This window comes from Camponotus vicinus, unplaced genomic scaffold, assembly GCF_025532165.1.
Source record: "Camponotus vicinus isolate PSW18456_S1 unplaced genomic scaffold, iyCamVici1.0 SCAF_11, whole genome shotgun sequence".
In the NCBI taxonomy this organism is placed as follows: domain Eukaryota; kingdom Metazoa; phylum Arthropoda; class Insecta; order Hymenoptera; family Formicidae; genus Camponotus; species Camponotus vicinus.
Window position 1 is genome coordinate 8,065,654 of NW_028141947.1, and position 26,707 is coordinate 8,092,360.

Below are 26,707 nucleotides of genomic sequence, written 5' to 3' on the forward strand. Positions count from 1 at the left end.
CTATTTCAAAGAGTAAATTTTTGAACGCAACTTTAATTGATTATATCTATTGAAAAATCCTAATCGGTTACTACAAATATTGTGACACTGCTTTGACAGTTCGTCATACGTGTATGTATCGTCAGAGAGAAGCCTAAAAGCGGTCATGCCCCTGATGTAGAGCCTGAGCAGAATGGCTGCCTAATTTTAAGACTAAACGTATGTATATATAACACATAAATAACAATTCTATTACGTAACTAATAATATTAAATGAATATTTTATAAATACTTATAACATTATACATTTTTAACTCAAATATGTAATAATAATATCTCATACTTTGAAATATAATTAAATAAATGTGAATATAACGTAATTAAAAAAATGTACAATATTAGTATATAGTAATAAATATTTATAAAATATTCATTTAAAATTATTAATTACGTAATAGAATTGTTATTTATGTGTTTATATATACATACGTTTACTCCTTACAAACGTTCGCGTGTACATAAGGCTTGAGACATAACACAGGGCTCCTGCACATAGGACGCGGCAACGCTTGCCGCGCGGCGGAAGTCGACGCGATAACCAATACAAAAGTTAGATTGAGTTCAACTTTGACGCGCGGTGGATGTTATGTATTTGCTGATTGGCTATCGCATCGACTTCCGCCGCGCGGCAAGCGTTGCCGCGTCCTGTGTGCAGGAGCCCACACAGTATTGTGCGTTACCTAAGCCAAAGACATAAAGCCGGATCTACATTGGTCGTATCGTAAGGTTGTAAGGTCGTAGTCATAAAAAATTGACCAATCCCAGTTGAAGTTCAGGAGAATAATCAACTGTGATTGGTCAATTTCTTACGACTACGGCCTTACAATCTTACGATACGACCAATGTAGATCCGGCTTAAGGCTTAAGGCCATCACACACAAAATTGCATAGCTGCATATGCATAGCATAAGACCATATGGACCAATGAGCATCGAATATTATGTTATGTAAGTCAATATGGCGACTTAATACTCGATGCTCATTGGTCCATATGGTCTTATGCTATGCATATGCAGCTATGCAATTTTGTGTGTGATGGCCTTTAGGCCCAGTTCCACAATTTACTTTAACCGAAGTTTAGCTCATTAAAAGAGGATTTACATTGCATCCAAAGCCCACTGTATCCAATCGGACGTCATACATCGGACATTGAACGCAATGTAAATCCTTCTTTAACGAGTTAAACTTCGGTTAAAGTGAGTTGTGGAATTGGGCCTAAAAAAATAGGTATTCTCGTCCGTCATTTTTCTTCCAACCGTATGTGAAGGTTAGGTACGTTTTGTATACGTCAAACGTCAATAACCTTTACAGTCTCGAGGTTATAAACACATCGGTCCATATTCTGAATCCTCTTTTATCGATAAAAGTGCTTCTAAAAGTGGCTTATAGCCAATCAAAAGGCTTATAAGCCACTTTTAGAGGCACTTTTATCGTTAAAAGAGGATTCAGAATATGGACCATCGTGTCTTCGTTTCATCGTCGCATAAAGTTCTAATGGTGCTTTTAAAATGCCTGGCTGCGTTGCATTAAACTGCAGTAATAGACGTGAAAATGGATTTCTACTTTTTCAATTCCAACAAATGTAGAGCGACAAAAAAAGTGGCTTCGAAACCTTCGCCGTGAACAGTGGATACCTCTACATTTGGAAATGGAAACTCAAGGCTTGCTCCAGAATGCGACGTGCTTGGATTTTTTTGATTGCCCCCAGTTGACATTTTACAAATAGCCAAAAACTTAACTTAAAAATACAAATATGTGAAAATATGACAAAACTGCAACATAAAGACAATTTTTGCGATGAGTATTATTTAAATAACATGCCTTTAATCCTTGAAATTGTTCCAAATATGTGTTGCTTCAAAAACGTGCAATGAAACGGAGACACGATATGTTGATTTACGAAAAATATAATACTTTCTACTTGCGCGTTTAAGAACACATGTCTAATTAATTAAGAATCAATTAACACCTATTTTCAATTTAATAGAATCGATATTTAAAATTAATTTTTAGATTAATCGCGAGGTCGAAAGGCGTATGTATGTACAATCAATGCGTATTGACATATATGAAAACATACCTAGGCCGGTATTCATAGTCCGGTCTTATATTTAAGATCGTCTTCAGTTCATCTTCAGATAATATATCCATAGCCAATAAAATGATACATACAATATCTAAAGATGAACTTAAGACGATCTTAAATATAACAACGGACTATGAATACCGACCCTAATCTTTCATACAGTTGGAAGAAAAATGGCGGACAAGAATACTCATATTTATGAGCCTTAGGGTGCGTTTTCACTTGACGCTGTGACGCTGGCTTTTAGCGTCATATCGCCGCAGCGTTGTAGCGTCAATGAAAACTGATTGACGCTAACGTCTGGCGTCAAAACGGAATAACCTTTCATCAAGTTGTTCTTAAAAGTAATAACGTGTCTAAGTTAACAGATCTTAATTTCATTTAAAAAATGTTATGTAATCAACGATACTACGAATGGCAAAGAGAATGCTTAAAAATAATAAATTTAAAAAGGCGAGAGAAGAATAAAAAACGTCAAATGATTTGTATAGCAGTGATTCATGAGTTGGAAAAAATGAAGAAAAGACAATATACCAAAAAACGTTATTGGGTTGCACCGTTATTTAAAAATAGAAAAATGCATGGTTTTTACCATGCAATATTTCCTAATATTATTTTGGAAGACAGCACATTTAGAAATTATTTTAGAATGACTGCTACACAGTTAGAAGAATTGCTACAAATAGTAGGACCTTCTTTGAGTAAACAGATAACTCCCTTTCGTGAGCCAATATCCGCTCCTGAACGTTTGTGTTTAACATTAAGGTATGTTGTTATTAATTATAATATTATTATATTATTACATTGAGTGCCATCGCTAATGACTGAGACAGATCTTTCTGTTGAAGCTCGACATTCAATATGTTAACAATCTGTTTATTATTACTTGCATTTTAAATATATTACATTTTACAGATATTTAGCTGCTGGTGATTCTATGAAATCAATATCATATCAATATCTAATTGGTGTAACAACAGTTTCTAACATTATTAGCGATACATGTAATGTCATTTGGAATTGTATTCACGAGGAAGTCCTTCCATCTACTTTGAGTGAAGGAGATTGGTTACGCATAGCAGATGAATTTGAGGAAAAATGGAACTTTCCTCATTGCATAGGTGCTATTGATGGAAAGCATGTAGTAATACAAGTAAAATCAGTAAAATGATTATTTCCTAAATCTCATTATTAACATTATTTTTTAATTGATAACAATTTTTGTAATACTTTTTTTCAGTGTCCTAATAACGCAGGTTCTTCATATTATAATTACAAGAATTCTCACAGCATAGTACTTCTGGCAATATGTAATGCAAATTATATGTTTACTTTTGTGGACATTGGAGCATATGGTCGACGTAGTGATGGTGGCATTTTTCGATCTTCTTTAATGGGACAAAAATTTCATAATGAGGAAATGAATTTACCAGAACCACAAGCTATATTAGCTGATGAAATACCTCTACCATTCGTAATCGTGGGTGATGAAGCTTTTCCTTTATCAGAATATTTACTTCGACCGTATCCTGGAAGAGGAGGTTTAAGTCAAGAACGAAAAATCTACAACTATCGACTGAGTAGAGCAAGAAGAATGATCGAAAGTTCTTTTGGAATTGTATGTAGCCAATGGCGGATATTAAGGCGTCCCATTGACACTACAGTTGATACATGTATGAAAATTGTTCAGGCCATTATCTGTTTACACAATTGGCTGCGAATTAAAGATATTGATCATAACGAATATATACCATCCAATCTAATTGATCAAGACAATTCATACAGTTTTATATCTGATACTTTGAGCTCAGATATAACTGATGAAGGTGCTTTGCGAAATATAACTCAATGTGGTTCTAATTTAGGTTCACGTAAAGCCATGATGATAAGAGATACATTTTGTCACTATTTTAATAGCGAAGGAGCAGTTCCCTGGCAATTCGAGCACTGTTAAAATATTAAGAATAAAGAAATAAAATAATTAATAATGTCAATAAGTATTAATTGTGTAAATAAGTATTAATTGCGTAAATAGGTATTAATATATAAATAAATATTAAGTATAAGTTAATTATATTGAATCTTTTATTTGTAATCTTTTATTTGTAACTTTTTAATAAAAAATTTTACATTATTAGGAACATTATTATAAAGAACATTATTATATTACTTTATTCAATAAAATGTAGCAAACAAAACAATAGTTGTGATAATTTAGTTTCATAATAACAGTTAGAATTTGATTTTATATACTATTTTCTTTTAGCATATCATATGACAACTGTAAGTGTCTTTGAAATGCTTCCTGTTTTTGCTCTTCGGATAAACGACGAATTCGAGACCCCAACAAATTTAAAAAAGAGTCGATGTCATCAGGCTGAGGTGGAGGCGGTAAAATAATTTCATCGTTGGAAGTATCGCACAAAGCATTAGCAATTCTCTCAATAGCACTGTTTTCTTTGAGATTATCTGTTTTTTTAGCTGTAAAGTAATAAAGATTAATAATTATATATATATATATATATATATATATATATATATATATGTGCGTGTGCGTATAATGTATTGTATGTGTATACAATAGATTACAATAGGTAAATCACATTTATAAATATTTTTTTCAATCTCAATCATATATAAAAGACAAATATAAATTTTCATATAAATGTTATATACCTGACCGAACATTCCTAGTTTCTTCTGATGACTGATCCGAATCATTGAACGATGCTCTTGTTCTAAGAATATTTGATGCTGTGCTAAAATGTATCAATGAATAATTAAATATGTATATAATTTATTAGGTACACATATGTAAATTTTTTAAATTTCATAATTCAAATTTAATTTGAATATTCTTTAATAATATCAAAATTAATAGAAAATTTTAAATATTTGTTTTACATATGCACTCTTTTAATAAATACGAAAGCAAAACTTACGTTTTGACCAAACAAGAGTCACGCAAAAATTCCATATTATTATAATGTTGCCACAAGCGAGTAGTATTTGGTGTTGCAGATCCACTTGCCTTTTGTTCAGATTGAATAATTTTACGATAAGTATCATGTAAAGATTTAAATTTATTTTTAGCTGTTTCTGGACTAATTACACCTAAAAAAATGTAATGACATCTTAGATATAAAATGTTAAAAAAACATTGGAAGAAATATATAAAGCTTTTTAAAAAACAAGACTCTCTTTTTTATTTTTACCATTTAATGCGTCAGAAACTTCCTGCCACAATTTATTTCTTTCTTTCGGATTTCTTTGTCTAATATCTAATTGGAAATTCCGTAACGCTTCTCGTTTTTGTACTTCCAGAATCAACAGCTCTTCTTCGTCGAATGACAAACCTGTTTTGAATTTTCTTTTTGGTTCTGGAATATTGGTTGTCATTGGGAGCTTCCTTTTTAAATGTTGATTATCTGCAAAAATAAAATAAAATTATATATTTAATATTACATCTTATTTTTAAGTGATTACAATTTATATTTCTTACTTGACAAATTTTCCTTATTAGAATTATTATATAAATTTTTTTTATTGTTTTCTTTTGCCTCTATTACTACTATTTCATCATTCTCAATTAAACTTTTTCTTATTATGTTTTGTCCGTCATCTGTAACAAAGCGTCATATAGAAATAATTTGCATAATCCTCAGGCACTGTCATTATGATTGTTATATGTACCTGTCATTGGATAAAAGTATAATGTTGAATTATCAACATAATATTTAGAATATCCTTCTAAGCAAGGATGAGTATTAATATTTTCAATGGGAATGACCATTTCGCAAAGCCCACATGTTTGCACCATTTCAAATTCCTATTGAATATTAAAATATAATAGATATTATTTTATACACTTTATTATTACAAGTAAATTACAATATTACATGTTCTGATGTTAATAGTTAAAATAAGAAATTTTTGGACATAATGTTTGGAAGTAATTTATATGATTAGGTTAGGTCTTTGGAATTATAACTCAAATTAAACTATTATAAATATTGCTATTTAATATTAATGATTTACATAAAAGTTAGTAGATCAATTCATATATCAATTCATAGATCAATTAAATATTTATTTCATTAAAAATGTATTTTGAATTTTCTATTCATTTAAAAAAAAATACTTAACTGATTACGTCGTGAAATTATCATAAATATATTCATGCAAATTTATTGTTATTATTAAAATGTAATGAGTAATAAATAAATAAATAATAACAATATTACTTACGTTTTCTACAGACATTTTTGAGGCACTGCTTGACGCTTGAAGCTGAACAAATCCAGCTTTTTTCTTTTGACGCTAGCGTCCAAAAAGAGGTCACGTGATCGACTAGACGCTAGCGTCAGATAGGTAATGAAATCGCAGCCAAGAAAAAATATGGAATTGTTAATTGCAAATTACATATTTTTTCTTCGAAACAACTATGTGTTTTCTTTACACCAATTGATTCCTCTCATTATTTTGTACATAAAACTATTAAGGTAAGGTAATCGAAAAATGAATATTTTACAAGATATTTTACGGTTTATGTAAAATTAAGAAATTATTTCAAGCCTCATAACTCAAAAAGTACTTAACGAAAATGTACTTAATTATAGTGTTTTGGAAAGCTCTCGAGATGAGCTACAAGAATGTACAAAAATATATAGGATGTTCCATTTAAAAAAATTGAAGTGACCTTCACGTGACCTTCAAATGACTCTTCAAGGTCAAACCAATGATACCATCTTATGGCCCCCTCGAAACCATACAACTTTTGTCTAAAACATTTTTCTCTATCTTGCTTATTTTTCGAGTTATTTGGCTGCCTAAGTTAAAATGGGTCACCCTGTATACAAGGTGATTCTAAATAACTTTATGCTTTTGCAAAAACATAATCTTGACCGAATTCTAAGACGATTTTTCCTTTGGCAAAATTTCGTCCGAAGCTTAGTTTTTGAATTATTAAAGGAAGTAGTTAACGTATGACGGGTCGAATACAAAAGGCAGGCAAGGGTGGCGCGATTCACCGTCATACGCGGGTGCTTACGCGGGGCGCCTGCTGCGATCAGCTGGTCGCTATACACATACAGACACACATGCGAACACATTTTTTTTTTAAACGCAGGGAAAATCCTCATGGATACCCCCCCTCCCCGGGGAGAGAGAGAGAGGGTTATGCCGGACTCCTACCGGCTAAAACCCCTGCGGGTGTCCACCACCGCGGTGTCACGGGGGAGCCACGGGTACGCCACAGGCATTCTTCCGCGACTCCCCCACCGCAATCCCTCGTTGTAGCCGGGAGGGAGGACACCCGTCCGCCTCCCGGCTCCGTCCAATGGGGTTCTGTCCCGGTGGGAGATCTCCCCGCTCCGGGTGTGCCTTTTTTGACCACGTTGCGATTGACCACAGCCAATTATATCGACCTATGCCTAGGGTAACCAGCAACATTAACCAATCAGAGATGGCTGTGGTCAATCGCAACGTGGTCAAAAAAGGCACACCCTTGAGACCCACTCCCCCCTTCACTGCAGGCTTGGCGGATAGGTGGGAGTGAGAGGGAGGTTCCGGGGCTGTGAGGGCCTCCTTATGGCCCTTCTCGGTGGCCCCCTCTCCCTTCCCCCCACCACGGCATAAGAAGAGGCCCCGTTCAGGGGCCGTGGCGAGGGGGGCCCCGGTGTGGAGCGGGGGGATGTGCCTTTTTTGATCACGTTGCGATTGACCACAGCCATCTCTGATTGGTTAATGTTGCTGGTTACCCTAGGCATAGGTCGATATAATTGGCTGTGGTCAATCGCAACGTGGTCAAAAAAGGCACACCCGGGTCTCAACAAGGTCCCTCCCCCCATTCAGTCCCTGTCCAGCGGTGGGGCCGGAGGCCCAATCAGCCTTCTCTTCCCCCGCCGGGTCCTCCTGGCCGCTGCTCTTCCTCGTGCTGCCATTGGGGCGGGCATCATCCGCCGATCCCTCTCCGCCTCTTCCTTGTTCCGCATGACCTCCTCGCAAAAGGAGGCCACTGCCCGCCACTCCTCCTCCCCCCTCAGCATCGCCTCAATGACGGCGCCGAGGGAGAGGTCAGCTCCCACCACTGCGACCAGGGCACGGCGCTGCATCTCCCAAGCCGAGCAGGCTTCGAGAGTGTGCTGCGCCGTGTCCCGATCCTCCTCGCAGTGGTGGCACCTGGGGGTTGGTTCCCTCCCGATTCGGCACAGGTAGTGACCGAAACACCCGTGCCCGGTCGCCACCTGCGCCACCCGGAAGGTGATCCGCCCCCAGGCCCTCCTCATCCACCTCCCGAAGACCGGGAGGACGGCTCTCACAACTCTTTGGTTCTCGCGGGCTGGCCCGGCCAATTACCGCTGCCAATCCACGAGGACCGAGTCTGCCGCCTTCAGCCTGATGGCCCTCTTGGCCCCCGGCCCCACCACAATTCCCCTCCCCCGGAGCCCCCTAATCCCCCAGTATATCCCGGCCCGGGCCTGGGCCAGTAGCTCCAGGGGAGGCGACCCCGCCAGCACCGCCACCGCCGCATATGCGACCGTGCGGTATGCACGCGCGGCCCTTAAAATTATGGGGCGGTGCGCCCCCCGTAGTACTCCCCTGATCTTGTTGAACCCCGAGGCAGCACCCGCCCAGATCGGTGCCCCGTAGAGGGCCACCGATCCGACCGCGTCCACATGAAGCTTGCGGACACGGCCGTCCGGCCCCCCCAGGTTGGGCAGCAGCCCCGCCAGCAAGGCCGCTACCCCCCCCATCCTGGGGGCCAGCTGGGCAAAGTGCTCCTCGAAGGTCCACCTTCCGTCCAGGTGGAGACCCTTCAGGAGATACTTCATCCGAGTCCCCACCTGGACGTCATGTCTGTCCACCTTAAATGTGAGCTTGGGGGGGCCCCCTGGGAGCCGTCATGGAAAAAGACGGCTTCCGTCTTCCGGGGGGCCACTCTCAGGCCCAACGCCTTTATACCGCGGACCACCCCGGCCACCGCGATGTTCCCCAACGCGGTCGCATCCCTCCAGTCCTTCCCCCCAGCTACCACCAGCGTGTCATCCGCATAACAGATGACATGGCCGCCGGGGGGAAGGACCCTCCCCAATACCTCATCGTACGCGATGTTCTACAGCAACGGGCCTAGAACGGACCCCTGCGGAACACCGCGCACGACGGGCCACCGCCTACGCACCCCCTCGGCATCGCGACAGGAGATACTCCTTCCCATGAAATAGTCCCGGATTACCCTGGACAGGTAATCCGGGACTCCGTGCGCTCGTAGTCCCGCCCCTATCATGTCCCACGGGAGAGTATTAAACGCGTTGGTTATGTCCAGGGACACAGCCAACGCCACTCCCCCGTGCTGGACTATCTGTTCCGAGCGGGCCCGCAGACCATCGATCGCGTCGATGGTCGACCGGCCCGCCCGGAACCCGAACTGGGACTCGTTGAGCCCCGCAACCTGTTGCAGGTGCTCATTGAGCCGCCCCACCAATATCCTCTCCATCAGCTTACCGACCTCATCCAAAAGACAGAGAGGTCGGTAAGCCGACGGATCGTCGGGGTCCCTCCCTCCCTTCGGAAGGAGGACTAATCTCGCCTCCTTCCAAAGAGAGGGGAAGACCCCCTTCCTGAGGCACCTCGTAAAGAGGTACCTCAGGGACCCGCCAGCTTCCCCCAAGACCAGGGCCCAAATCTTACCCGGAATGCCGTCCGGACCGGGAGCCTTATTCGGCTTCATCCTCCGGACAGCATCCCGCATCTCCTTCGCTGTCACCTCCCAGCCCTCCCTCCACTCGGGCATACGGTCCGAGAGGGGGAAGAGCACTGCGCCCCCCGCTCCCCCGGGGAAGAGAGTCTCCACCACCTCCCCAAGGAAGCCGGGGGCCAGAGACTCCGTAATCGGAGGCGCCCGCAGCCTCAATTTCTTGAGGACCATTCTGTACGGGCGCCCCCACGGGTCCTCGTTCAGGGAGGCGAGCAGCTCCTCCCAGGCCCTGGTCTTGGACCTCCCGATGGCGACGCCGAGGGAGTGTCGGGCATCCCGACACTCCCCCCGCGCCCGCTCAATACAGGTCTCGCTACGGTCCTTCCTTCGCATACATCTTTGAAGTCGGCGTCTGGCTCGGACCGAGGCATCGCGGAGATTCGCGATCTCCTCGGTCTACCAGTACGCCGACCTCCTCCCGCATCCTCTCCTTACCCTTGGCATCGAGGCGCAGAGAGCACTGCGAAGCCTCGATGCCAACTCCTCCACTCCCTTTACCTCCCACGCCAGAGGGTCTTCCCCCCAGACCCATAGCGAAGCCTGCATCGAGGCCATCAAGAGGTCCGGGTTCAGCCTGGTGAAGGACCACCTACGCACCTCCTGTGAGTCCGGCCCGGTGGGCGGATGTCGGGCGACCAAGCTGAGCTCGATGTACCTGTGATCCGACAGGGTCTCAAGCTCAGCGGCCACCCTCCATCCCCCCACCATGCGCAAAGCCGCAGGGGAGGCCCACGTCAAATCGACGATGGATTCCCCCTGCGGCCTCACGCAAGTGGCGACGGACCCGACATTGAGCAGGGTCAGCCCGAGTGATCCCGCCCAATCCCGCAGCGTCTCCCCGCGCCGATCCTCGGACGGGCAGCCCCAGCTCCGAGATTTGGAGTTGAAGTCGCCCATCACGAGGACCGGCCCGGGGAGGCCGCTCCTCACCGCCTCTTCTATCTCGCCGAGCTCGGCCTCATACTGGGCCAGGCTCAGCGAGGGAGGGAGGTATACGCCTACAACGCAGGTGGTCCCCCACCACACCATCGCGAAGTGCCGACCCTTGGTCCCCATCCTGCAGGGGGGCGACCCTTCGCCGCCCCCCCGCACGATGACCTCCAGGGGGGCAGCCCCCCAAGCACCCTCCCGGAAACTAGGACGGGTGGTCGGGGGGGGGCCGCGTACGGCTCCGACGCCACGCCCAACCCACAACCGCGCTCCGCCATTGTGTGCAGGAATAGATCCTGCGCACGGCGGGCGTGGTTGAGGTTGGCCTGTAGGATAGATAGGGGCGCTGGCTTACCTTTGGCCATCAGTGTCCTCTATCTCCATCCTCTCCTCCGCCGCCTCCTTCTCCCCTTCCTTCTCCTTTCCTCCTGTCCCGCTCCTCAAGGGCTGCGGCTTTCCTTGTGGCTGCTGCTGCTGTTGCTGCTGCCGCTGTTGGGGCGCCTCAGCTCCCGCTCCCCCCCGTCTTGTCTCTCCACGTGATGGCGTAGCGGAGGTCGGCGGGGCTCGTCCCGATGGAGGTCCACAGCTCACTCCTCCCCTACGGTGATCCGCCTTCCTCCCCGCCTCCACGCACGCAGTGCAGTAAGGGGCCGCCTGGCAGGATGCAGCCGTGTGGCCCACCGTCCCGCACCTGTAACAGGTGCGAGACCTGTCCTCGGCGCCCCTGGAGGCCACGTGTCCCTCTCCCCTGCACCTAAAACAGTGGGTGGGACGCGCCGCTGCCAGTTCCACCCTGGCGGTCGTCCACCCTATTCTTATGCGGGCGGCTTTGGCCAGGTCGTCCGCCGCTCTGACAGGGCAGCGGACCCAAGCCACCCCCATCCCGTAAGTGGGCCTGTTGATGGAGACTCTTATTTCTTCGGGCTTGGCCACCCCCCTGTCCGCGATGGTAGCAACCACCTCCTCCACTGTCACCGCCTCGTCCAGGCCTCGAATCCGCACCGCCGCTGTGGGCCTGTCTATACGGACAGAGGAGTCCTCGGCGAAGACCCTCCGCATTTCCGCGGCCAGGGCCTCCGCCTTGGACTCCCTGTCCTCCTTCGTGGGGCCCGGGATCTCGAGGACATACGAGCCCGTCATTCCACGACGGGTCCGCATGTCCTCAATTCCCAGGCTCTTACACATGCGAACACATACATTCTCTCTCTGTCTGTCTGTCTGTCTGTCTGTCTGTCTGTCTGTCTGTCTGTCTGTCTCTCTCTCTCTCTCTCTCTCTCTCTCTCTCTCTCTCTCTCTCTCTCTCTCTCATTCGCTCACTCATCTGTATTTTTTTTTTTTTTACGAGAGAGGGGAAAATGCATTTTATGCATACCCACCGGTCGATCCAGTGAGTTATGTGGGACTCGAGTACCAAGTCGAATTACCAACTCGGTACTCCCTACCCACTAAAAACCCCTCTCTTTTCACGAATTCCTTTGACACACTGTCCCTCTGACTTCCCGAGATCTGTTTTCACATAAAGTCAAAAAATAGTTATTATTACCTTGTTCGATGACTTTTGATGTATTGCTGTAATTGCTTGAAAGAGAAATGAATTTTCCGATAGATCGTACATTCTCAAATTTAACGTAGATATCACGTTGCAAAAGACAAGAAATCCACACTAAATTATTAACTGAAAGTTTTTCTTCTTTCATAAACTGTATTCTTTTATAAACTTTAACGTAATCACATTTATTTACTCACTCGATGAGACGAGAAATTTACTAATGACTCTATTACTAATCACTATTAATCACTGTCGAACAATAACTGTTGGCGATTAAAAATCACTCGATGAAAGAAACACGCGCGGACACGTTACTACACGACGCGACGACGCGACAATGCGACAATAATTACTCGGCGACTGCAAGCAGTTTTTTGTCATGGTAGGTTGCGGTAGGTTAAGGTACTACTGGCGCTATCGAACGCGATCATGTGTTCGATTGAAGAATGCGGTAAACATAATAAACATTTAACATATTAATATTATTATTATCATGAATGTGTGTGATATCCATACATCGTATGATATCTATTTAAAAATTAATTAGATTAAATAAGTGTTTTTAAAATATTTATTACTTTTACTATTATCATATAAAATATTAATATTAAATATTTATTTAAGATAATAGTAAAAGTAATAAATATTTTAAAATCACTTATTTAATCTAATTAATTTTTAAATAGATATACGATGTATGGATATCACACACATTCATGATAATAATAATATTAATATGTTAAATGTTTATTATGTTTACCGCATTCTTCAATCGAACACATGATCGTGTTCGATAGCGCCAGTAGTACCTTAACCTACCGCAACCTACCATGACAAAAAACTGCTTGCAATCGCCGAGTAATTATCGTCGCATTGTCGCGTCGTCGCGTCGTGTAGTAACGTGTCCGCGCGTGTTTCTTTCATCGAGTGATTTTTAATCGCCAACAGTTATTATTCGACAGTGATTAATAGTGATTAGTGATAGAGTCATTAGTAAATTTCTCGTCTCATCGAGTGAGTAAATAAATGTGATTACGTTAAAGTTTATAAAAGAATACAGTTCATGAAAGAAGAAAAACTTTCAGTTAATAATTTAGCGTGGATTTCTTGTCTTTTGCAACGTGATATCTACGTTAAATTTGAGAACGTACGATCTATCGGAAAATTCATTTCTCCTTCAAGCAATTACAGCAATACATCAAAAGTCATCGAACAAGGTAATAATAACTATTTTTTGACTTTATGTGAAAACAGATCTCGGGAAGTCAGAGGAACAGTGTGTCAAAGGAAATTCGTGAAAAAAGAGGGGTTTTTAGTGGGTAGGGAGTACCGAGTTGGTAATTCGACTTGGTACTCGAGTCCCACATAACTCACTGGATCGACCGGTGGGTATGCATAAAATGCATTTTCCCCTCTCTCGTAAAAAAAAAAATACAGATGAGTGAGCGAATGAGAGAGAGAGAGAGAGAGAGAGACAGACGGACAGACAGACAGACAGACAGACAGAGAAAGAATGTATGTGTTCGCATGTGTGTCTGTATGTGTATAGCGACCAGCTGATCGCAGCAGGCGCCCCGCGTAAGCACCCGCGTCTGATGGTGAATCGCGCCACCCTTGCCTGCCTCTTGTATTCGATCCGTCATACGTTAACTACTTCCTTTAATAATTCAAAAACTAAGCTTCGGACGAAATTTTGCCAAAGGAAAAATCGTCTTAGAATTCGGTCAAGATTATGTTTTTGCAGAAGCATAAAGTTATTTAGAATCACCCTGTATATATATATATATATATATATATATATATATATATATATACAGGGTGATTCTAAATAACTTTATGCTTCTGCAAAAACATAATCTTGACATAATCTTGACTTGATTATATATATATATATATATATATATATATATAATTTTTAAATATAATTTTTATATTACTTAATTTATCTTGCTGAAAATAATTTTAGAATTAATATGATTTTTACGACTAATTGTAAAATCACATTAAACCCAACATTTTATTCAAATAATTTTCAATTAGAAACATTCTTTTACTTATATAACAATAAGTAAAAGTTATCCGAATTATATTGTGTTCGATGTCATTTTAAATGCAAGAATTTCATTAATCCCTTTTAATCAAAAAAGATCAAACAAAATATAAAAGCTTTAGTTTTTATTTTATGGCAATTTAAAGTCGTATATTATTATAAATAACGAAAAAATTCCCGATGCCGCAGATTCCGAAGTTTCTTACACGAGACTTCATTTATAATATTCACGAATATATGTCAAAAAATAAAATGCATTTTTTATTCATTTGAAAGTAATTTTAATAGAATAGTGAGAATTTTGCGATTAAAAGAATACCAAACACGATATAAATCGCATAAATTTAATTAACTATATAATTATAATAAAATATTTATTATCAGATTAATTAAAAATTACCCGATTTACGTCGTGTTTGATATCATTTTAATCGCAAAAATCTCATTAATTTATTAAAATTACTTTCAAACCCATAAAATTAAAAATAAAAGTTTCAATTTTTATTTTATAAGATGTTTACATTTTCGTGAATTGCGAATGGATAGAGGAAGCGAAGAAACCGATTGTAAGAGACTTCGGAACTCTTTGATGATAGGTCATCTCGCTCGCTCTCCACTCATGGTCTTACTTTCTTTGTCACACTTGACAATCGTGATAGACAGCTCGGAAAGATAAGCGGACCCAAGAATCGAGAGCGAGCGAAATAGTAACAAGAACGAGTGAGACAATAATAGGAGCGAGCGAGACAGTAATAGGAGTGAGCGAGACAGTAATAGGAGTGAGCGAGACAGTAATAGATGCGAGCGAGAGGAAAATAATAGCGCGCAAGAAAAATCCGATTCTCGAGCTCGAGTCCTCGTTGCTCGTGCTATTTCTATCTCGTTCGCTCTTATTGTTATTTGACTCGTCCTTCTCGCTTCCTCACGTAACTCTCGCATTGCTTTTATACATACATACGTACATACATACATACGTATATACTACACACACACACACACACACACACACACACACACACACACACACACACACACACACACACACACACACACACACACACACACACACACACACACACACACACACACACACACACACACACACGTGTATACATATATATATATATATATATATATATATATATATATATACATCTTTATTATTTAGAACTTTTATTCTTAAGAAATGTGTAGGATCTATGTTGAAAATAATATCAAACTTCCTCTCTCTTTAAATATATAAATTATTTATTAATAGTTTGGTAAAAAATATCTTATTTTCAAGTATAGTCATATTATGAATAAATTTCTATATATTGTATATAGCTATTTTTAGTATAAATCTCGATATATATATATATATGGAGAAAGAGAGACCACAAATCTTATTTACATTAAAGATGTATACATAACTTGTCTTGCATTCATATTTTTGCAGTCATAATTGCCGGCTTTGTGCATATAGCACGGAACAGAACCACAAATCGTGGACATAGCATGTTACCCTTTGAAAAGTTTCATGGTGTGACGTCCCGCCATCTTAAAATTACTAGATTTAGTTACAATTCGCTTACCCATCTTATTTCTTTGCTATATCCATGGAATAAGAATGAATATTCAATTCTATTATTCGTAATTCAATTTTACTCACTATTATCAATTATATTACTATTAATTTTAATTCTAATATATGCGCATACGAATTCTAACGCTTAAAATATCAATTATAATATTTGCTTACCGTTTTATTCTACACGGTTATTTAGCCCGCTACTTAAATAAATACTCCCTCAATTAATGTATAATGAGGACTTTATATACGCGCTAAAATTCGAATTTAGATTTTAACAAACGCGACCGAAAACATATAATTTAAGCAATAACAAGTAAGGTATTTCAAAGGAATTGTTGAATTGATCTTAAATATGAATAAATACAAATATATTTAAACACTTTGAAATGCTTTATTTAAAAATTCATTATGGGATCATAACCAGTGGAAATAACTTTCTCTATATGCTACAACTTAAAATTAATCTATTCTAACTTGAGCCGTAAATTTCTGAACCTTTTCTAAAATATAAAGGAAGTTATACATGTAAAATGATTCCGTAATCCTAACACCGCTAATGATAGATATTAAATTAAGAGCGCATAGTTTTGACATGTGAGGTGGTCTAAGAGGAAGTCATAAACATATCGGACATTGACTTCTTGAAGATGTCAACCGACACTTCCGATAATAGTCGCGTACTACTCTTTGATCACCGCCGCGCTTCTATGAAAAGGATATCTATGTCAAAACAATTGATAAGTAATTCAGTAGTGCTTCCGAGAACGACGTGATCCGATGTAGAGATCACCTTACTCGAGGATTCCTACAGCTAGAGATCATGCAAGGAACAACGAAATCGCTAGTATATAAACCCCGGATTCTAGGCGCGAGCGGTTCATTCTATCATTAATAATTAGTCAGTATAGCAGACTCGCTGTTAGTCGTGATCACTTTGCCGTTATTCTTTATTATTCTTTAACTCATTACAACTAAAATTTAATACTTTGTATCAATCTGCTATATCGTTCAGTAAAATTCAAATAAAGAAGTTATACTTGTGCAAATTCACTGTGTCAATCCTTGGAGATTCCCAGACCTTGCTTAGACGAAGGCGATCGAGACCAACCGAAATCGACATCTGAGTGGTAAGTACCAGATTTTTGTCCCATTTTATGCTTGTCTTCGTGCGATAATATTCACCTTCCTTGCATTCACGACATTTCCTGAAACAAAACATCGAGGATTAAATAACAAGCATACTGTCAAGCACTAGCACGTCGCTGGCAGTATTCCTCCCTCTTATTCCAGCGCAACTTGTTTTAACTTGTTATTCTATTCTGATAAGCGTCAAAGCAAAAATTAATTAGGACTCCAAAATCGCCCTCATCAATTGAGCGTCGCAGCATCCCTTCTCTGAAGATTCCTTCATCTCCAGGCATCCTCTGCCATGCCGGAGAACTCCTCACACTCCAATTTTTATTCTTAAAAATTCATTACCACTTTTTACCCCAAAACCAGATTTCCATCGTCTCCGGGCATCCACTGTCATGCCGGAGGCATCCGACATCCTAAACCAATTCGCTTAATCGACGCTTCATTGAAATACCAACGATATTTGGATTTGCATAAATTTCTAACGTCGCTACTAGAATAAAACGTCTTTCCACACATAGGTATAGCATCTTCGCGGTGCTGTGCACAGAATTTATTATCCATTCACCCATTCTTCCGTCGCTGCCGGGCATCCACTGTCATGCCGGAAGCATCCTAAGTTCCCTACCCTTATACGCAATTTCCGCTATCGTAACTTTATTCTGCCCTCAAGTTCCATCGTCCCCGGGCATCCACGGTCATGCCGGAGACATCCACATATCCTTATGAATTACTCCTTCATTGACGTTTTAGCTAAAACAAAATTACAAGAATAAACGTACTATGTGCTAATGTGCGTTGACGCTGATTCAGTTAAAAATAATAATAAGAGCAAATAAAATACCACTTTCCTCAACCAATACTATATTCTACCTACCAGAAAAAATATATATTAACATTAATATTATCTCTTTAAATGGTAACCCCATCGTCAGAATTCAAAAGAAAAAGACATAGAGCAGGAAAAATAACCCGTGAATATCGTGACGCTTCTCGATTCCGTCGGATCAAGAGATTAGAATTAAACTCAAAGCGTATCCTTGTCAAATCAGAAACAAGGGTCTTCCTTCCAGAAAGTTTTGTCTCCGCTTTAAAGGCTAGGGCTAAATTCCTCTTTTACTTACCGGAAAATTTTACTTCACAGAAATTTCTTCGAATAGTTACCTCAAACGTAGAATTTGACTCTTTCTATAATTACTATTTGGAAATTATAAAAAATAAAGATACGATTGAAAACCCTTCATTAAGTTCAATAGATCTGATAACTCAATTAAAATCCCAACTTCCGGAGAATCAGTGTGAAATAGAGAGTTACTTACAGACTCTCCAATGAAGCCTTCTTGCAACGATAAAGATTTTTTCGCCCTAACAGATGAGGAGCAAACTCGAGAGAATTCTCGATATACTCTTGGAATTCATAGATCAATATATCGCAGGTAATATCGATATCGATCAGCTAATGGATTTGATAGAAAATATCGAAATCCCATTTTAATAGATACCCTTTGCATATACAAATATATATCTCAATAGTCATCCAATTATAGAGTTTCGCGGCTCCCTTACATTTTTCCGTAATCGATAAGTCAGATCCTCGCTCTCGGCATCCCCAAGGTATAGCCGGTGTAAGCAGGTTGCCTTGAAAACAAAGAGAGCGCACTTTTCTCTGGAACTGAGGCATCTAGGGGAAAAGTTGGTCACTGAGACGTGACAATGGACATGGCTATGGTAGTTCAATGTCCACGTTTTATGGACATAGGCCCATATTCTGAATCCTCTTTTATCGATAAAAGTGCCTCTAAAAGTGGCATATAAGCCTTCTGATTGACTACAGGCCGCTTTTAGGAGCACTTTTATCGATAAAAGAGGATTTAGAATATGGGCCATAGAGAAGCTTCAAATACGGGTTCCACCTAAATCAGGGGCATGGCCGCTCTCAGGCTTCTCTTTGCTCTCAGACTTCTCTCGGCTCTCTGCTACTACGAAAGTACCCCAGCTCGTGTGACATCGGGGTACCGAGAACCGTGCTTCTATACTTGTCTATGGGTCTGTTCTTTTCAGCTGCACTGCTGCACTAGTGCAATAAGTTAGAAAGAGACAAACATACTTTCTTTCACTCTAACTAATTGCACTAGTGCAGCAGTGCAGTTGAAAAGAACAGACCCATTATTCTTTGTCCACGTTTTATGGACCTAAATCGAGGGCATGACCGCTCTCAGGGCTCGTTCCCACTGAGCGCGTCACGCGCGCGTCAACCAGCGTGAGCCAATCAAAACATCCCATTGTAATAACACGGGTCCCTCAGGCTTTTCTCTGGTTGCATGTTTGCATATACATGCACGTGTGCATATGAGAGCATATGATAACAATTATAAATATAAACATTGACATAAGTGAAATATTAAAAAATAAAACAATTTATATAATATTTCGTTCATAATGATATAATTAACAAAAGATTAGGAGAAATGGAGGACCAAATTTCTCTCCTACTATTTTAACCCTCAACTTTGTCCAATCGACAAGAATCGTTTTTTAAAGTATGTTTTTATGTACAATCTACATAAACCATGTCGGATGCATTTGAGGAGATACAAGCGATCAAAATAAAGAGGAATAGTTATCGCGAGAAGCTACAGAAGAGGAAACGGGAACGACATGAATTATATACGCTCACTTCAACGTCAGTTTCATCCACCCTGACAACAGAATCAGCGTGTCCTGGTATTGAAAAATACCTATTAGACTAATAAATTTGATAGAGAAAAATTTATTCGCAATTTTTATATATTCATCTGTTGCAGATTCCAATGCATCTTCACGCTCTGATCACAGCGAATATGAAAGAGATGTACTTTGCATCTTGCATGAATCTTTGCCTAATCTACCGATAACGTCTGCAGACTTGATAGATCAGCTACGCAAAAATCTCAATGCTGATGTATCTTCTTCTGACATTCATAAGATTCTAGAGAAACTGGCCACACAAGATATAGTCAAGTTAGTGAGAATCTATATTATGGTCCATATTCTGAATCCTCTTTTATTGATAAAAGTGCCTTTAAAAGTGGCTTATAAGCCTTCTGATTGGCTGTAAGCCACTTTTAGAGGCACTTTTATCGATAAAAGAGGATTCAGAATATGGACCTATATTGTATGATGTAAAATAATCCTATTTTTTGCTGTGTATATGAAAGCTGCTTTATACTTATATTTTTAGAATCAAAGAAGTCACAGAGAATGGAGTGTTTGGGTATACAGTATTATCTGTAACAGAATCTCAGTCGTCATGTCAATCCCAGTCTGACGACACGGAGAATCCCGAAAGCGTAGAAACATCCGCGTCTGATCCAAATGATCACATACCTTTGGAAAAACAAGCAAAGATAGAAAAAAAGAATACTGAGGATATTATGTCCTTGATTTCGATGCCGACTATCAGAGAAAAGGAGAGCAAAAAAGTCGGCGAACAGATCTTAGATTTATTGTCAAAGCAGACTTCCAAGGAGAAATCGCTGGCTGAACGATTTCGCTCTCAGGGAGGCGCTCAAGTTATGGAGTTCTGTCCACATGGTACAAGAGTTGACTGTGTAAAATTGAACGGCGGCCCAGGATTTGCAGAAAAGTGTAAAAAGCTGCATTTTAAGAAGATCATACAGAGTCACACAGATGAATCCTTGGGCGATTGTAGCTTTTTAAATACCTGCTTTCACATGGACACATGCAAGTAAGAAACCAAGAAGATTATAATCTATCAAATCCACATATGATATAAATCCACATAAATCTGTTAATTTTTCAATATTCTTCAAATATTATTTGCATATTAATCTATCTTATAAGATTAGATTAAATATTAGTTAGATCTCTTTGGATATTTTTATTTTAAACCAGAAGAAAAGAGAATTTAGAACTAAATTTTTCATTTTTTTACCTCATGCAGATATGTACACTATGAGGTGGATGGTCCCACAGCTCAACCAAAGGAAACCAATGATTCCGATAGTCTAAACAATAGCGTGCCCAACAAGACGCTGAACTTGGATAATAAGAATGGTGGTGGTAGCAGTAACAATGTAGGCAGCGAATTGACTCTGTATCCACCACAATGGATTCAATGTGATTTACGTTATCTCGATATGACAGTTCTTGGCAAGTTTGCTGTAATCATGGCTGATCCACCATGGGATATTCATATGGAATTACCTTATGGCACTATGTCAGATGATGAGATGAGACAATTGGGAATTCCAGCACTTCAGGATGAAGGACTTCTGTTCTTGTGGGTAACTGGCAGAGCCATGGAATTAGGAAGAGAATGTTTACAGTTGTGGGGCTATGAGAGGGTTGATGAGATTATTTGGGTGAAGACCAATCAACTACAAAGAATAATACGGACTGGTAGAACGGGACATTGGCTAAATCATGGCAAAGAACATTGTTTAGTTGGCATGAAGGGCAATCCTCGTATCAATCGAGGACTGGACAGTGACGTGATCGTCGCCGAGGTACGTGCAACTAGTCATAAGCCTGACGAAATTTATGGCATCATCGAGCGCATGAGCCCGGGCACAAGAAAAATCGAATTGTTCGGTAGGCCACATAATGTACAGCCCAATTGGATCACTTTAGGTAATCAAGTTGATGGTGTTCATTTAATCGATCCACAACTCATCAAAGCATTCAAGAAACGTTATCCCGATGGAAATTCAATGAAACCTGCTAAACCATAAATCTGCCCTCTTTCAATAATATATATTTGATATGAATTAAAACACTTCATACGTTTTGTTAGAATTTATTGCAAAATGTGTATATAAATTCCATTTATCATTTCGATATATGCTAATATAAAATGAACGCATAATTATAAATATAGAGAAATCAACTACTTATCTTGTATTTTAAGTTGATAACATTTGTGTATATGTATATATTATATTTAAGCTATGCTTTATCTAGCATGTATGTCTTACATATATATGCTCTTTTTTAATGAAACTAATTATTCAAGGAAAAAATATCAATGTAGATTAAATTTCTTGAAAACTAGGTTCAATTTCTGCAATATATATGTTATTTCTTTTTAGCACAAGATAAACCGGATTGCGAGTGTAATATGTTAACTGTGTTTTATATGTAAATATAAAAATTATAGATCAAATCTAAATTTATATCACCACATTTATTGTACATGTTATGGAATGTGTTGCTATAATGTTTTTTTAAAAACTTTTAGTTATCACTAAAAATTCTTTTAAACTCACAGTTAGAATTTTACAAAGTAAAATTACAACATAACAGTTACCATTACTTTAACTTTCTTTGTACTAATTAGAAATATCTCACCCTTTTTATATAATACATTAACAAATATGCTTCTTATCAAAAATACAAAAGCTCGAAATGAGCTTTTATTATATATAGCCGATACTGTTGCGCTTTTGCTTGAGCAAACTTTTCCTTATAGAAAAGGAAAAATGATTATCATTTATACTACTTGTGGAAGTTCTCCTGGATAGTGATGTCCGTGTAATGCGATTATTCGAATCTGATTCTGTGTTATTCAACAAATTCTCCTTGTCATCAGTGTTAAACACTTTGTCTGGAATACTCATTCTAGAGTATAATTTGTTGAATGCATCAATCCAATGTCGTCTTTTATGTCCATCTTCTGTTATGAAAGAATATTCTCCGACTTTAAAACCCATTTCCACGTTATTTTTATCATCCGTTTGTACACATATTTGTTCTTTAGGTATGATGGGAAAGAACAGATTGTATTTTTTGCTAACACGCCGCGTAGGGCGAGTTATTGCAAAACATGTGTCAAAAAGGAAGCAGTAATATTTCTACAAAAATATTAATGTGAGCATACTTAAATGAATTTATTATGTTATATCAATAAGAAAGCGTAAAATAGCACTTACTATTCCACGTGTATCCTTAAGCTGCCCTTCAATGATTAAATCTGTGGCGTTGATGATGCACTTTTCAGGATCATATTCGATCTTTACGTTTATTTTCGATTGAGCGAGTTTGCACTCGGCATCACCCATGATCCAATCAATATCTTTTAGCAAATCGGAAAGGACATTACTTGCTTCTTTCAGCAACAAATGATCTGTGTCATTGGTGGCAGTATGTTTTAAGATCTCCTTCACCAATAATGGATACTTGACAATCCTTGAACGTGGCACATCTAAATAAGTCCACAAATCGACAGAATGTGGCAATTCTAATCGTTTTTTTAGAAATGATTGAAATCTTTTATTACTAAATTTTTTCTCGTCGAGTAAATGTCTCGCCCAAATTAATGTTCTGCATCTTTCTAAATATGGTTTCTTCAATGTTGACAACTATAAAAATAACTAAATTATAATATATCAAATATAATATATATTTATGGAACATATTAATGAAAAAGAAACTAACCCAAATCAATAATGTTGGACCGACAGTCTTTGTGAATCCAGATTTATCTCTGAGTTTGAGCAACTCATCCCTTAAGTTCCTGTGTATCTCAATGAGATTTGTAAGATCACCAAAAAGGATGAATAACTCTTCAGATGTAAAAATTTCAGTAGATAACATTGGTTCGTAATAAAAATTTTTTAGTATGTAGAGCTCGTTTAGTAGCACATTTTCACCACAGTACAACTCATAAATAGCCTCCTGCCTCTTAATTTCACTTCGACTTAATATATTATTTAAACGCTCTTTGCCATGCAGTTGTGCGACATCCAACATCCAACTTCTGATCGTCAAATTATTGCAACTTTCAGCAGTATTATTCAATCTGAAATTACCAAATATATTTTGAGAAACAAATTTATTTCCTAAATCAAGACATTTAAGTGTCAGGCAATTACTTTCTGCGTAATGTTCCAGTATCTGTTTCATCTTCAATAATTGATAAATCTGATGAGTTTGGTTGAACTGTAAAAGATCTGTGCAGAGTGTTTCCCAGCTTACTCCCAACTATGGACGAGGAAAATATACTGCTAGCAACCTCTGTAATCCTGCGACGCTTCTTCTTCTTTCCAATGTCGGATTCCATGGATATGTCCATCGAGCTTACGCTCATCGCATCGCTCTTTGGCCGTTTTCTTGATCTCTACAGCACAATGCACACAATACAAACAAATAACATTTAAGCATTATTTTCAACAAATACAATTTCATTATCAGCATACACATCGAACAATGATAACTCGAGTAAACATGAACACTACGACGTATATAATACATATGTGTGACGTTACGTACAATTTCAATTGCAAGGTCTGGAAAATTGAAAAGTAGGAAATTCGTTCGAATACACTGACATTGATGACATTGACATTCGAATGTCGGTTACAGAATTAATTAGCTGCGAAAAAACGTCAACTCGCGAAACGTTGGAAAATACGCGGAGACTCACCAGCCAAAACCTTTTCCGCGGTTCTTGGAACGTTTCTTTGATAGTTGTGTTGCAATCATCGTCCATGCTCTATCTCGAATTGTTAAAAAAAGTTAAGATTTTACGAGCAATCCGACCGTACTGCACACGCCGCGTTTGATTTCACCGCAAGCGGTTGTCAAACGACATTCGTCGCGACATCTTTCGGTGTAACGTGACAACCGACAAGTTGCTCTCGTTCTCTCTAGTAAATATGGTATAATATGCTTTTTTATGTAATCTTCGCGTGTATTGTTATTGGATTGTTAATCAGGTAGGAATCGGTTTGTCACCTTCGATCGATGTTTCGTGTATATAAGTGATTTTTTTTAAATATATACGCGTACTTTTAAAATATATATCCTTACTTTTAAGTAAAGATCTCTGAGAAGATATCGAAGATTATCAGCATTAATTACGAATACCAATATTATGTATGTATTAGTTTATGCGCTTTTTTTAAAAACGTATTCTTCTTTATATTTTGATATATACGTTACATTAGATATATATATAAGTGCGAAATATGAAAATATCGGAGAAAATGTAAGCTTAAATTACATGTGGGAGAAATTAGGTTAGAGAAACACAATAAGTGGACACTTAATATTCTCTTTATATTATAAATTTAAATATAAAATATTAAAAAAAAAAGGGAATATTTTTCAGAATGAATAATGCATCAACTGGTATGGGAACTAAAAAGAAGAACAAGAAACATCAGCTTGTTCCAAACACTGAACGTAAAGCATCTGGATGTAATTGGGAGATGTACAAGAACTTGTTTTCCAAGCCAAACACAGAAGAAAGTCATGCTCTACAGAATAAACGTCTAAAACCTAAAAGAACACATACTACTTTACATACAGTAAGTATCATTGTATACTTAAAGTATTATATGGACATGTATATGTATTCTTAATTAATAAATGTACATCTTAATATATTTATCAATTGTAGAATCGACAGGAGGAGAATAATAAACATAATGATGTCAAGAATAATAAGCATAATGATGTCAAGAATAATAAGCATAATGATGTCAAGAATAAAGAGAATAAAACTTTGACAAAACAGGTTGCCATAGATTGCGAGATGGTTGGAATTGGCGATGGCACAGAGAGCATGCTAGCCCGAATATCAATTGTAAATAAACATGGTGATTGCATATATGACAAATATGTTAAACCAAGAGAAAAAGTTGTAGATTATAGAACAGCAGTCAGTGGAATCCGACCAGAACAATTGCAAGATGGAGAAGACTTTAACATTGTACAGAAGGAAGTAGCGGATATATTGAAAGGTCGGCTTCTGGTGGGTCATGCATTGAAGCATGATCTTAATGTATTGTTCTTGTCACATCCACGAAGATATTGGCGAGACACCTCGAGATACAAACCTTTTCGTCAAATATCGAAGGGGAATACCCCCAGTCTGAAAAAACTTGCACATGAATTGTTAGGTAGAGAGATACAGATAGGTGAACACAGTTCTGTAGAAGACGCGAGAGCAGCAATGCAGTTGTATATGTTGTATAAGAATAAATGGGAATCAGAGAGAAAGGGACGCTGATGAGTAAATCCTCCATAAAAAGAACTTTCATCACAAAATACTTTCTCATTGAACAATAAAAGAATTTTGTACAAAATTTGAAAAATCAATGTAACTTTTACTTACATTTATTCAATTATTATTGATCACAAAAACTCTACAAAATATCTTTAGGGGATAAGTAAGGGAATACATACTTTTGTAATATGGATAGTTAAGGGAATACATACTTTTGTAATATGTATATATATATATATATATATATATATATATATATATATATATATGTATATATATATATATATATATATATATATATATATATATATATATTTATATTTATATATAATTTGTATAATAATAAATTGTATTTTAGATAAAATATGAAAAATGCACATATTTTTTACTATATAAAATATATAAAATTTAGTATTGTATATATATAAATTCCATATTGCATATATATAATTTCAATTATTGCCTTATGTTTTTCTTTCAGATATACTAGTCTTTTTAAATTATATAAAACTAAATGTAAAAAGTATCATAATAATAGTCATTCCAGAAGTAAAGTGGACATATAAAAAAGCTTATAAAT

At 38.7% G+C, this 26,707-nt stretch overlaps 5 protein-coding genes and 1 long non-coding RNA gene across 16 annotated transcripts; 2 read left to right on the top strand and 4 right to left on the bottom strand.

Moving 5' to 3' along the window:
• Positions 1-4,192: 4,192 nt before the first annotated feature.
• Positions 4,193-6,507, bottom strand: LOC145962044 (uncharacterized). Its single transcript, XM_083082814.1, has 7 exons — positions 6,374-6,507; positions 5,819-5,954; positions 5,628-5,747; positions 5,341-5,553; positions 5,068-5,239; positions 4,802-4,884; positions 4,193-4,606 (listed from the first exon to the last, which is right to left on the bottom strand). The coding sequence occupies exons 1-7, from the start codon at positions 6,386-6,388 to the stop codon at positions 4,371-4,373; spliced, it is 975 nt and encodes a 324-aa protein (XP_082938940.1). The 5' UTR covers positions 6,389-6,507; the 3' UTR covers positions 4,193-4,370.
• Positions 6,508-10,277: 3,770 nt separating this feature from the next.
• LOC145962279 (uncharacterized) lies at positions 10,278-10,937 on the bottom strand. The gene has a single exon (XM_083083243.1). It carries the CDS (start codon positions 10,935-10,937, stop codon positions 10,278-10,280), a length of 660 nt encoding a protein of 219 aa, XP_082939369.1.
• Positions 10,938-16,912: 5,975 nt separating this feature from the next.
• LOC145962046 (uncharacterized) lies at positions 16,913-18,823 on the bottom strand. 6 transcript variants are annotated; one of them, XR_014435792.1, is made up of 4 exons: positions 18,684-18,823; positions 17,686-17,870; positions 17,021-17,188; positions 16,913-16,954 (listed from the first exon to the last, which is right to left on the bottom strand). It is a non-coding gene; the product is annotated as an uncharacterized LOC145962046 (long non-coding RNA). The 6 variants fall into 6 exon arrangements; XR_014435791.1 differs by lacking the exon at positions 18,684-18,823 and adding an exon at positions 18,437-18,676; XR_014435794.1 differs by lacking the exon at positions 18,684-18,823 and adding an exon at positions 18,282-18,426.
• Positions 18,824-19,425: 602 nt separating this feature from the next.
• Positions 19,426-22,010, top strand: Mettl3 (methyltransferase like 3). Of its 2 annotated transcripts, XM_083082818.1 has the most exons (5): positions 19,426-19,841; positions 19,922-20,117; positions 20,338-20,844; positions 21,061-21,625; positions 21,750-22,010. In XM_083082818.1, the coding sequence occupies exons 1-5, from the start codon at positions 19,688-19,690 to the stop codon at positions 21,774-21,776; spliced, it is 1,449 nt and encodes a 482-aa protein (XP_082938944.1). In that variant the 5' UTR covers positions 19,426-19,687; the 3' UTR covers positions 21,777-22,010. The 2 variants fall into 2 exon arrangements, with proteins under 2 accessions (XP_082938944.1, XP_082938943.1); XM_083082817.1 differs by having other exon boundaries at positions 21,061-22,010.
• Positions 21,957-24,713, bottom strand: LOC145962048 (rho guanine nucleotide exchange factor 3). The gene is made up of 5 exons (XM_083082819.1): positions 24,541-24,713; positions 23,990-24,234; positions 23,553-23,916; positions 23,048-23,476; positions 21,957-22,969 (listed from the first exon to the last, which is right to left on the bottom strand). Exons 1-5 carry the CDS (start codon positions 24,604-24,606, stop codon positions 22,535-22,537), a joined length of 1,539 nt encoding a protein of 512 aa, XP_082938945.1. The 5' UTR covers positions 24,607-24,713; the 3' UTR covers positions 21,957-22,534.
• On the top strand, positions 24,695-26,349 carry LOC145962049 (RNA exonuclease 4). 5 transcript variants are annotated; one of them, XM_083082820.1, is made up of 4 exons: positions 24,768-24,832; positions 24,939-24,992; positions 25,228-25,426; positions 25,519-26,349. In XM_083082820.1, the coding sequence occupies exons 1-4, from the start codon at positions 24,783-24,785 to the stop codon at positions 26,128-26,130; spliced, it is 915 nt and encodes a 304-aa protein (XP_082938946.1). In that variant the 5' UTR covers positions 24,768-24,782; the 3' UTR covers positions 26,131-26,349. The 5 variants fall into 5 exon arrangements, with proteins under 5 accessions (XP_082938949.1, XP_082938947.1, XP_082938946.1 ...); XM_083082822.1 differs by having other exon boundaries at positions 24,783-24,832; positions 24,934-24,992; XM_083082823.1 differs by lacking the exon at positions 24,939-24,992 and having other exon boundaries at positions 24,695-24,775.
• Positions 26,350-26,707: the final 358 nt, after the last annotated feature.

What these genes read in the sequence shown, in the direction of transcription:
- LOC145962044 (XM_083082814.1), bottom strand. An exon ending in AGTTTCTGACGCATTAAATG is followed by an intron (nt 5,240 to 5,340) that starts GTAAAAATAAAA and finishes ACATTTTTTTAG; the next exon opens with GTGTAATTAGTCCAGAAACA. An exon ending in GACTCTTGTTTGGTCAAAAC is followed by an intron (nt 4,885 to 5,067) that starts GTAAGTTTTGCT and finishes GATACATTTTAG; the next exon opens with CACAGCATCAAATATTCTTA.
- LOC145962279 (XM_083083243.1), bottom strand. Translation starts at nt 10,937, where the DNA reads ATGGGGACCAAGGGTCGGCACTTCGCGATGGTGTGGTGGGGGACCACC.
- Mettl3 (XM_083082817.1), top strand. Translation starts at nt 19,688, where the DNA reads ATGTCGGATGCATTTGAGGAGATACAAGCGATCAAAATAAAGAGGAAT. An exon ending in AACAGAATCAGCGTGTCCTG is followed by an intron (nt 19,842 to 19,921) that starts GTATTGAAAAAT and finishes CATCTGTTGCAG; the next exon opens with ATTCCAATGCATCTTCACGC. An exon ending in TTTCACATGGACACATGCAA is followed by an intron (nt 20,845 to 21,060) that starts GTAAGAAACCAA and finishes TACCTCATGCAG; the next exon opens with ATATGTACACTATGAGGTGG.
- LOC145962048 (XM_083082819.1), bottom strand. Translation starts at nt 24,606, where the DNA reads ATGGACGATGATTGCAACACAACTATCAAAGAAACGTTCCAAGAACCG. An exon ending in GTCCAACATTATTGATTTGG is followed by an intron (nt 23,477 to 23,552) that starts GTTAGTTTCTTT and finishes TTATTTTTATAG; the next exon opens with TTGTCAACATTGAAGAAACC. An exon ending in TTAAGGATACACGTGGAATA is followed by an intron (nt 22,970 to 23,047) that starts GTAAGTGCTATT and finishes ATATTTTTGTAG; the next exon opens with AAATATTACTGCTTCCTTTT.
- LOC145962049 (XM_083082820.1), top strand. Translation starts at nt 24,783, where the DNA reads ATGCTTTTTTATGTAATCTTCGCGTGTATTGTTATTGGATTGTTAATC. An exon ending in ATTACGAATACCAATATTAT is followed by an intron (nt 24,993 to 25,227) that starts GTATGTATTAGT and finishes AATATTTTTCAG; the next exon opens with AATGAATAATGCATCAACTG. An exon ending in CACATACTACTTTACATACA is followed by an intron (nt 25,427 to 25,518) that starts GTAAGTATCATT and finishes TATCAATTGTAG; the next exon opens with AATCGACAGGAGGAGAATAA.